Raw genomic sequence first — 11,577 nt, 5'->3', positions numbered from 1 at the left:
ATGCATTCAAAGAAAAGAAAGACGTTTCTGTTAAAACATTAAAACCGTGACTCTTCTTGTGTGGCTTCAAGTTCGGCATTCCGTACTAGTGTACTGTACTGTATAGGTAAACCAAATTTTCACCTTTGTGGGCTTCAATTTCGAGCTTCATGGGTTGAATTTTTTAGGTTGCGATTGGTTTTCTTTGTGTGACCGAAGACAGAGTCAACTTTCTATAGGGTTTATGGTTTCACAAAAATCAAGTTGGAGATAGGATCAAACTTTCTTCAATCACGCTATTATAGTCAAAATTGCTATAGTTATCGAAATTGTGAATGTTTATGTTTTTCAATGTAAGTAAGATCTTTGGAGCTGGATGTGAAATTGTTAAACATCGGAACCTTCTATTATCAATTTGTGTAGACTTATCTAATGGAAGCCATATCCACTAAAGGGTCAGGGTGTGACTTAGATAATTTGATAAAGTATGTACATATATAAAGGAAAAAATAACTTATTTACTTGGTATTATCCATTCGAAATCAATAAACTTACGATTTCTAAAATTATAATTAGTTTTTATTAAAAAATCTTATACATTGGTTATTTTGATTAATAGGTGAGGCTAAAAACCGATAACTCTGATACATTTGAAAAGTAAAGTTAAATAAGAATCGATCGATTTTAGGAATAACTCAAAGTACGAATGAATATTCTTGATTGAAATTTCCCATTTTTATTAATAAAGAAAATCTTGCAGCTAATTGAGTGAACTCACCAGTCACCAATAGTCTTTACATGAACAACTCCCACCCTCAAAACAATGAAATCTACTCGAATCCCTAACAACAATTTTCCTACTTTCAATTTTAGAGATGTACTTAATAGCAGTATGACAATCAACACAAGTCCTCAAATTTTTAAACACTTTTATCATCGTTCCTGGTGGAGTAACAAGAATCGCAAATGCAATAGCCAATTTCTCACTATGATACGATAAATTTTCCTCCTTTTGTTCCTCTTCTACATCATGAAGCACATGATCTATCTTAGGAACATATCCTTCTTCCCTCATCTTCTTCTGCAACTCCCCTAACAACTCATGAATCTCCTTCAATCTTGGATTTGATGTATCTCCCATCAAAAAAGTATACACCTTTCTCTTAATTTCAGTCCAACTTCTTCCAGGTTTCTTCACCACCCGATTTACATCCATCATCTTTCTAATGTCTGCAACTTCACCCCATTTTCCAGCAGCAGCATAAATGTTGGAGAGTGTGACATAGGTGGCTGCATTCTCAGGCTCTATTTTGAACAATACTTTTGCTGCCTGTTTAGCCAAATCAAGATTCCCATGAATCCTACATCCAGCAAGAACAGAACCCCATAAAAACTTATCCGGTTTCATGGGCATTTTCTTGATTATCTCTTCAGCTTCTATAAACCTCCCAGATCGACTAAGCAAATCAACAACACAAGCATAATGATCAATGGTATAATCCAACCCATGTTTTTGTTTTATGGAATTAAAGTATTCAACCCCTTTATCAACCAAACCTGAATGCGTACAAGCTGAAAGAACCCCAACAAATGTGATGTGATCAGGTTTAATTCCAGTATCAAGTAACGAATCGAATAGCTTCAAAGCTTCTTCAGGTTTCCCATTTTGGGCATACCCGTTGATCAAAGAAGTCCATGAAGCTAAATCTGGTTTTGGTATCCACTTAAAGACCTTATCTGCAACCTCCATGTTCCCACATTTGCAGTACATATGAACAAGGGCACTTGCTGCAAAAGAAGATTGGTTAAAACCAATGCGTGTCATATACCCATGTATTTGTTTGCCTAAACTTTCTGTGTTATGATGTGCACAAGCATCTAATATCCCTGCAAATGTGAATTCGTTAGGTTTGTTCCCGGATTTTAACAAATTTGAAAACAAAAGGAACCCTTGTTCCCTTTTCCCATGTTTGAAATACCGATCAATCATTGATGTCCATGTAACAACGTCTTTATCTGAAGTTTTGTCAAATATGTGTCTAGCTTCATCCAAACTCCCACAATTCCCATACATATCTGATAAAGCACTCCAAACAGCTGCATCAGAATCTATACCTGTACGCATAATATGACCATGGATTTCCTTTCCAATGATTAAGCTTTGAGTTGCTGAAGAAGCTGCAAGCGCACTACAAACTGTGAACTTGTTGAGCTTGACATTATAGTCTTGCAGCATTGTTCTACACAGCTGTAATGCATCGTTGGGAAGATCATGGCGAACATATCCTGAAATTATTGCATTCCAAGAAAAATTGTCTCTTTCAGGCATTTCATCGAACAGGTTACGAGCATCTTTTAGCCGTCCAGCTTTTGCATACCCTGATACCATAGTATTCCAAGAACACACATCCTTCTCTTGCATTTCGTCGAACACTATACGTGCATCCACAAGACTCCCACATTTACAGTAGCAGTCTATAATTCGATTTAAACTCGATGCCCCCGGGAAAAAACCGGATCTTTTTATGTGGGTGTGGACTCTTTTGGTGGCTTCGACGGCTTTCTGTTGAAGACAAAGCTTAAGAAGATTAGAATACACTAATGGAGAAGGACGTTCCATATGATCAAGTACTTGAATTGCTTCTGTTAAACGGTGTCGTTCGCATAGATTAATTATAGCTTCTTCATGTTTGTTTTCTCGGCATAGTCTTTTTACGAGATTATCTTCACTGTTTTGGGATTTGAAGAAAGTTTTTTCAAGATTAGGGGTTTTCAATAAGGTATCGGAAGAAATGGATATAGCTCGTTCAGTACAGTCAATGATAGCTCGAAAATGGCCTCTCGTCAATCTCATGATTTTGTATTGAAACGTCTACCAAACCGATGGTGTGTAGACCGGAGAAGAAAGACCCTGTAGTCTGTACTCTCTGTGCAACGTTTTGTATTGATTTCAAAAAGAAACCGGACCCGAATTTTGGATGGTTGGGCTGTCGCATCTAGGGGTGTAAATACCCGAACATACCCAATATCATATATGTAATTTTAAGTAAACCATGCAAAATGGTTTTTTCTTCTATTTTAATTTATATGTTTTTATTAAATAGGAATGGCCCAATATGCCCCCACCCCAAACCTATGGTGTCTTTGATAGTTTAATTATCTTTACTATTATTATATAAAGCATATTACATATTTCTTGAATTTTAAGAGGTATACATAATATACAATCATATTATGCTTATTGTTTACGTGACATATATCTTGTATCCGTTTAATTAACTCAAAGAAAAAAAATTACGTATAAGTTTCATTAATTCAAAAAATTAAACAATTCTTGAATTTCTGTTGTATACTCACATTTTCTCACACATTAAACACCCTTAAACCCTAAAATGATAAGAACTGTCGTCACTTTCCTCATTGTCATCTCTCCTTCACCAGAATCGCATTGGACCGCCATCTGCACCATCTCTCTTCCTGCACACCACTTTTCCGGCAAAGAACTCCCTACCAGAATCAATATGTGCTTCTCTCTCTCTAACCTAACTCCGCCACCACTCATCCTCACAGACATCGTAATCGTCGTTACCCCCACATCTGCTACTACCGAGCACTCTTTCTTCAAATTTTGGGTGGTATCGATGGTTTAAGGAGGCTGAAATGGGTAACGGTTTTCGATGTTGGAAGATGGTGGTTGGCGTTTATTACGCGGACTGTGATGGTGACGGTATAAGGTGCGTGATAAACAATCCTCTTTTGTGTGCGTAATAAACAATCCATACGATGGTTTTAAGCATTTCACATTAATGACTTTGTTGCTTTTTTGTGTATCATGTTGCACGTTTTTCCAAGACATAAAAAGTAAAGTGTCCTTTACAAATGTGACATGTAAGTCTCTTATATGTAAAGGTTTTTTTTTATTATTTTTTATTTTTTTTTAATTTTTTAAATTAAGTTTGGCTGACTTCAAAAGCTGGAAGTTGTACGAATTGGTTCAATTGACCAATAATTTTCTTTTCGTAGAAGGGGTTTTATTAGGAAGATGAGTAAAGATTAAGGCGGGATTTGGATCTTAACGCCTTTTTTGGTTCCATGTATTGTGTTGAATCTATAAAAAAATTGTTTATTTAGGACGTTCACTAGATATTCAACATACAACCCATTTTCATTTTCGGGTTTTGACCATTTTGTTGTTTGATATTTGAATCCCATGTAGTTGTCGTTTGCATCACATTAGGTGTGGCTTGATTTTGTGATTTCATTCTACATCTAGGCTTGATTTCACGTATGGAATACCCTTCTTCCACCACAACGAGCATCACACATTCTCTCTTATTATCTAAGAAAAACCCTAACCTTTTATGTGTGTGTGTTAAAGGTCATGAATTGAACAGTAGGAGAGCATTCAGTTTCTGAGAGGTTAGTATTAATTGGTTGCATTATGGTTTCTTTTTCAATTCCATATATTCTATTCTATACAAAATTCTTATTATTTTTGATTTGTTGACTATATATTTTTGTCGGATTGACTTATTGTTGAAATACCCAACTGTCTTTTAATTTGGTTGAATTTGTTTTTATGAAATTCTTGAAGTCCAATAAATTTAGTTTGCACCTTGATCCCAGTTTATAGATGCTTATAAACTTTTCAGATGATTCCATCTTCACATTTACACAAAACATTCTTGGTTCCTATTGTAAAATAACCTTTTTAGTCCCTTATTATTATATTGGTATTTCGATATAGACATCTAAGGATGGATCCATGGAAAAACTATATTCAATTTAAATGAGGTGGTCAAGGATGGATTAATGAAAGCCAAAACGAATATTCAACCATTTGCAAAACTGTATAGAAATAAGTATTGTGCAAGGCAGAATGACGTCGGAAGCATGTGTCATGATGGTGTTGCATCAGAAGCGTGTGCCAACTGTAGAGGTTGGTGAAGATGATGTTAGAAATGGAAATTGTCGGAATTTAATGGGGGGTTTTTTTTTATGTTACAACCTTCATTTCAAGGTAAAATACAAGAAATAGCTATGCAGTTTTTTATCTGTTTATTATAATATTATACTTTTGATTTCAATGTTAAATACAAGAAATAGCAAGGTAACTTATAATTCTTGCAATGGTAAACTGGTAATACTCTTTCTGAAGAAAAATTAAAATAGCATAACTAAATTAAGATCTGAGCATGTGAAATATTAAATTGGATGTCATTTGGAAAGTACATGAGGAATTGGACGGATTAAATATAAAATGTATCAAATGTTTTTTTTTCATGTGGTGTTTGCTGTCGACAATGAGCTTACATTGTAACATGAGGGTGGGAAAAGGTACTATCAAGGGAAACACACTACCATGAATAGATGCTCCTACTCAAGATTTTTGTCATTGCTGGGGACTTTGGAGAAAACAATCAAAATGTAACACCCGGATTCCCAGGTATTATTTTTATTCTTTTATTTTTGGGTGATGTGAGGAGACTCGGCGAGTTGGAGTCTAAACTCGCCGAGTAGGATCGCGGTTTTGCATGCGGGTTCGCGTCTGGACTCGGCGAGTCCACGCTGTTTAATGAAACCCTAATTTCCAGGGTTTGAGACCTATTTAAAGGGGCTTATGGCCGTCATTTGCGGCCACCAACCCCAGAGAGAAACCCTAAAGAGATCTTGAGCGTTTTGGGAGAGAGGGGAGGCCATTGTTAACTTTTGAAGCTTTGTTTGGCAAGGCAAAGGAGATTCTAGCCGAGAGGAGGCAAGGGAGGTGGACATCCTTCGAATTTGGAGCTCAGAGCATCATTTTGGAGGTATATTTTGGCTCCCTTTTCTGTTATTATGATGAACATGAGGGTTTAGGGTTTCTTGACCCCTTTGTTGGTTAGATTTGATCTCCATTTCGTCCCTATTTGTGATGAGGCTTGAAATGGGATCCATAGAGGTCCATAGAAGCTTTATTCCTTAAGCTTTGTGAGGATTCATGGGAGTTTTGACCAAGGGTTATGAGATATGGGGCTAAAACATCATATAGGAGCAAATAGATGTTGTTTGAGCACCAAGGTTTGGACTTTACGTGATTATCATGCTTGGGGAGGCCAGATCTATGATTGTATGGAACAGATTTGACCTCAGAAGTGAGTTTGAGTTTATGCATGGCATGAACTCGCCGAGTCTGAAGAACAGACTGGGCGAGTAGCATGAAGTTTGCCCGTAACCACTCAGCGAGTGGTCTTGTCGAGTTGAGGGGACGACTCAGTGAGTCAGGGAGAGTCGGGGGGACTGAGTCAAGCCGGAACTCGCCGAGTTGTTCTTGAGACTCGGCGAGTTGAGTCATGGTGGCCTCGTGATTCATGTCAGATGGAACTCGTCGAGTCAGAGAAGTACTCGACGTATCAAGAGAGGATCCAAGAGAGTCAGTGGACACGTATAGACTCGCCGAGTCGCCCTAGTGCACTCGCCGAGTCCGGTCAAAGTTGACCGTTGACCTTGTTGACCTTTAGGGTTGAGTGCAGTTGTATTTATGAGTGTATTACTTTGTGTGATTAGGCGGAGGCTAGATCACATTTATTCTGAGACAGATATTTACCGAGACATCGAGGTGAGTCTTCTCACTATACTTACCTAGAGTGGTATATTGTGTAGACCAAAGGGTCTTATGTGTTATGTATGAGATTATGTGTTATGTGTTATGTGTATGTTGTATGTTGTTATAGACCGGACCGAAGGGTCCAACGATACAGACCGGGCCGGAGGGCCCAACGAGCTATAACCGGACCAGAAGGTCCAACGAGCTACGGGACTGGAGGGTCCCGCTGAGACACATCGACCGGAGGGTCATATTATAGCCTTGAGTGGCGTATGTGTTGTATGTGGTATTTTGGGGAACTCACTAAGCATTTATGCTTACAGTTGTTGTGTGATGTGTTTCAGGTACCAGTGATGAGCGCGGGAAGGCGCCGACATGATCCGTACACACTTGAGGAGTTTATGTTTTGGATTATGGGGAGATGTCTTTGTGATAAATACATTTGAAACAATATGTTGATGTTATTTTGTGAAAAATGATAGTTTTGAAAATGAAAATTTTGTTTTGAAAATTTACGTTGTTACAAGTTGGTATCAGAGCCTTGGTTTGAGGGATTCGGATGCATCTTCGGGCGTATCTGAACTCAAACTGAGGAATTGAGGAGAATTTTTATAATAAAATAAATTTTTTGAAAAGAGTAACAGGGTTTTGAGACAAACAGAGCAGAGCAGTGTGTACGATCAGCCAGCGCCCGAACGACGAATTCCCCAAAAAAGTACCCTTACTTTATGTGTTATGAGATATGTTATATTATGCATGCTAGAGTAGGCTAAGTATACATATTAGGACTAGAGTGGCCTGATTTGTGATTCCTTAGCCTAGGAGTTTTCTGCTGCTAAGATGCTTTGAGGGCGAGTGATAGCAGTTAGGAGCTCGTGAGAATAGAGTGCTTGTAATCCAAGATCCAAGGAGGAGGACTTGAAGTGAATGCTAGTGCGGTGTGATCAGTAGTATTGGGCCCGTACTACTGAAGACATCGGATTAGTGGGCATTTCAAGTAAGAATCTTTTGGACGACGGAGGACAAGTAGGGTTGCGTCATCGAGTATGAGCATGTTCGATCGAATCTTTGATATTTTTTGTTGTATTTCAGAGACATCATGGTTGGGACTCGACACACACCTGAGACCAGTGGTGTCAGCAACGAGGAGATTCATCGGATGATTCATGAGGAGGTGGCTGCTGCCATCCGGGCTGAGATTCCTGAGATGTTTGGAGACATCAAGACCACATTGATCGAGACTTTTGATGAGCGGTACGCCGCATTGACTGAGGCTGCTGCAGCTGCAGCTACTGCTGCTGTTGCTGCTGCCAGACCTCAGGGAGGTGACTTGTTGTTGTTCTGAGAGTTCAGCAACACGAAGCCACCAGATTTCGACGGGTTGCAGGACCCGATTGCCGCTATGATGTGGATCTCTGACATCGAGGGATGTTTCTATACGTGCTCTTGTCCAGAGCACTTGAGGGTTCGGTTTGCCTTGAACCAGATCCGCCTAGGAGCGAAGGATTGGTGGAAGTTCGTGATGGCGAACTTTACTTTGGCTGAGATTTCTGAGGTGACCTGGGAGAGGTTCACCGCTATGTTCCGAGAGGAGTATGTTCCCCCGGTAGAGAGGGAACGGTTGATCCAGGAGTTCTTGACCCTCAAGCAGGGTACTGATTTAGTGACTGTCATCACCAGGAAGTTCTATGAGAGGGCGATGTTTTGCCCTGAGCAGGTGTCGACTGAGCAGGCTCATATGAGCCGTTATCTGGGTGTTCTGAGGAAAGATATACGGGAGTTCGTGGCGAACTCGACTTACCGGACATTTGTTGAGCTCCAGGCAAATGCCCGGAAGAGGGAGATCGAGCTGGAGACACAGGCCAGCGAGGAGGCCGAGTCTCAGAGGATGGATTGGTGGCCGGACCAGTCTCAGCCGGCAGCCAAGCGGGCTAGACTCGTTGATTCGAGATTGGGGGTGCGAAAGGCCGCACTTGTGGGAAGTGCGGTAAGAGCCATGAGGGGTCGTGCAGGGCTGGGGTATGTTACAAGTGTGGGAAGGAGGGGCATATCGCGAGGGAATGCCCCAAGGGATTCTCGGTTTGCTTTCATTGCAACCAGACCGGCCATCGGAAGGCCGAGTGCCCGCAGCTTCTATAGGGCTCAGCATAGGGATCTGCGCCTGCTGCTAGGGTTACCGAGGCTCGGCCGGTGAAGGCCGAGGCCCCGAGGGCTCGTGGGAGAGCGTTTCAGTTGACCGCGGAGGAGGTCCGCGCAGCGCCCGATGTTGTGGCTGGTATGTGTTTTGTTTTCATCTTTTATTTGAGTTAAGATTTTATGCTTATATGATCATATGCGTAGGTACTTTTCTTGTGAATTATGTGTTTGCATTGGTGTTATTTGACTCGGGTGCGAGTCGGTCGTTTGTTTCCATAGCATTTAGTCAGTATATTAGTACCCATCGAGAGGCATTGGATTGGCCTCTGCGACTTTCCATAGCTGATGAGCGAGCTATGTATGCTTCGGATGTGATTCGAGGATGTGTCCTTGAGATCTTCGGTGTGGAGTTTCCGATAGATCTGGTCCCGATCGCGATGGGGGACGTGTGTGTGATAGTGGGTATGGATTGGCTGAGCCGTTATGGAGCTGTGATAGACTGCAAGCATCAATTGGTGTCGATTCGAGACCCTAGTGGGGGAGTTCTTTCGGTGTACGAAGAGGGTACACGTTTAGGGTCAGCATTTTGTTCGGCCGCCAGAGCGAGACAGAGTCTACAGCGGGGCTGTAGGGGTTTTGTGGCATATGTGATGGATGTGAGGGCTGATATTGAGAGACCGAGGTCAGTTGATGAGGTTCCGATAGTGCGTGAGTTTCCGGATGTGTTTCCAGAGGACTTTCCGGGTGTGCCTCCGGAGAGGCAGGTAAAGTTTAGTATTGAGTTGGTTCCAGGAGCTGCGCCTATCGCTAAGGCGCCGTATCGCCTTGCGCCTCCGGAGATGCAGGAGTTGTCCTCACAACTTTAAGAACTGCTGGGGAAGGGGTTTATCAGGTCGAGCAGTTCACCTTGGGGAGCGCCTATCCTTTTTGTCAAGAAGAAGGATGGCTCGCTCCAGATGTGCATCGATTATCGTGAGCTGAATAGGCTAACGGTCAAGAACCGTTACCCGTTGCCAAGGATCGATGATTTGTTTGATTAGCTGCAGGGAGCATCTTGGTTCTCCAAGATCGATTTGAGGTCTGGGTATCATCAGGTGAGGGTGCGGGAGGAGTATGTACAGAAAACAGCCTTCCGGACTCGTTATGGGCATTACAAATTCGTGATGATGCCTTTCGGACTCACCAACGCACCAGCGGTGTTCATGGATCTCATGAACAGGGTGTGCAGACCAATGTTGGATCGCTCGGTGATCGTGTTCATCGACGACATTTTGGTGTATTCGAGATCCAGAGAGCAGCATGAGGAGCATTTGAGGGAGATCCTCGGAGTTTTGAGATCGGAGAGGCTTTATGCCAAGTTCTCCAAATGTGAGTAATGGTTGCGAGAGGTCCAGTTTTTGGGGCATCTCGTTGACCAGAAGGGGATTTTAGTCGACCTGGCCAAGATTGAGGCGGTTATGAGGTGGGAGGTGCCGAGATCACCCACCGAGATCAGGAGTTTTCTGGGATTGGTCGGCTATTATCAGAGATTTATTAAGGATTTCTCCAAGATCGCTGTGCCCCTCACTAAGTTGACCCGGAAGGGTGTTGCGTTTTCTTTGGGTCCGGAGCAGCAGACCTCGTTCGAGACACTTCGCAGGAAGTTATGCGAAGCCCCAGTTAGCCCTTCCAGAAGGGATGGAGGATTTTGTGGTTTATTGTGACGCATCGATATCCTGATTGGGAGCGGTGCTTATGCAGAGAGGGCATGTGATAGCATATGCATCAAGGCAGCTTAAGCCTCACGAGTCGAGATATCCCACGCATGATTTGGAGCTGGGAGCGGTAGTGTTCGCCCTAAAGATCTGGCGACACTACCTGTACGGGGTTCGATGTACGATATACACGGACCACAAGAGTTTGAAGTATTTGATGGATCAGCCCAGCCTAAATATGCGACAGAGGAGGTGGTTGGACGTGGTCAAGGATTATGATTGTGAGATCCTGTACCACCCGGGCAAGGCTAATGTTGTAGTCGATGCACTGAGCCGTAGGGCGGAGAGCGCCCCATTGCGAGATGTATGTTTGAGATTGATAGTGATGACCCCGGTTTTGGATGCTATTCGTGGGGCCCAGGCTGAGGCTGTGCAGCCTGAGAGCCAGAAGAGGGGATGAGTTGTCGGGTTGGTATCGGAGTTCGTTACCATAGCCGGGGGCTTATGACATTTCAGGGTCGGATTTAGGTACCGTCCGTGGGCGGGATGAGTACCATTTTGATGGAGGAGGCTCTTCGATCGAAATTCTCGATCCATCCCGGGGGCCACTAAGATGTTTTTGGACCTGAAAAAGGATTATTGGTGGCCCTGTATGAAGAGGGATGTCGCATGGTTTGTAGAGAGATGCTTGACCTGTCGTAGGGTTAAGGCCGAACATCAGCGTCCACATGGTAAGTTGCAGCCATTAGAGATTCCCGAGTGGAAATGGGCACAGATTACCATGGACTTCATCACCAAATTGCCAAGAACCGCGAGGGGTGTCGATGCAATTTAGGTTATTGTGGATAGGTTGACAAAGAGTGCTCATTTCCTGGCCATCAGTGAGAGCTCTTCCGCGGAGAAGTTGGCGGAGATGTACGTGAGAGAGGTGGTATCACGGCATGGAGTGCCGATTTCGATTGTCTCAGATCGAGATGTACGTTTCATTTACAAATTTTGGAAGAAGTTTCATGAGGAATTGGGAACAAAACTGCATTTTAGTACTGCGTACCACCCCCAGATCGACGGGCAGAGTGAGCGGACGATTCAGACACTCGAGGACATGCTCCGATCATGTGTGTTGGATTTCGGCGGAAGTTGGGACATGTTTTTGCCCTTGGCGGAGTTCTCTTACAACAACAGCGA

At 42.7% G+C, this 11,577-nt stretch overlaps 1 protein-coding gene across 1 annotated transcript; it reads right to left on the bottom strand.

Moving 5' to 3' along the window:
- Positions 1–692: 692 nt before the first annotated feature.
- Positions 693–2,964, bottom strand: LOC145087557 (Pentatricopeptide repeat (PPR) superfamily protein). The gene has a single exon (XM_079025520.1). The coding sequence runs from the start codon at positions 2,831–2,833 to the stop codon at positions 761–763; it is 2,073 nt and encodes a 690-aa protein (XP_078881646.1). The 5' UTR covers positions 2,834–2,964; the 3' UTR covers positions 693–760.
- Between the last annotated feature and the right edge of the window lie 8,613 nt (positions 2,965–11,577).

Source organism: Lactuca serriola, chromosome 2 (assembly GCF_051521515.1).
Source record: "Lactuca serriola cultivar US96UC23 chromosome 2, Lser_US96UC23_V15, whole genome shotgun sequence".
NCBI lineage: Eukaryota > Viridiplantae > Streptophyta > Magnoliopsida > Asterales > Asteraceae > Lactuca > Lactuca serriola.
Note: the sequence above shows the minus strand (reverse complement) of the source record. Positions and strands in the feature narration are given on the sequence as shown.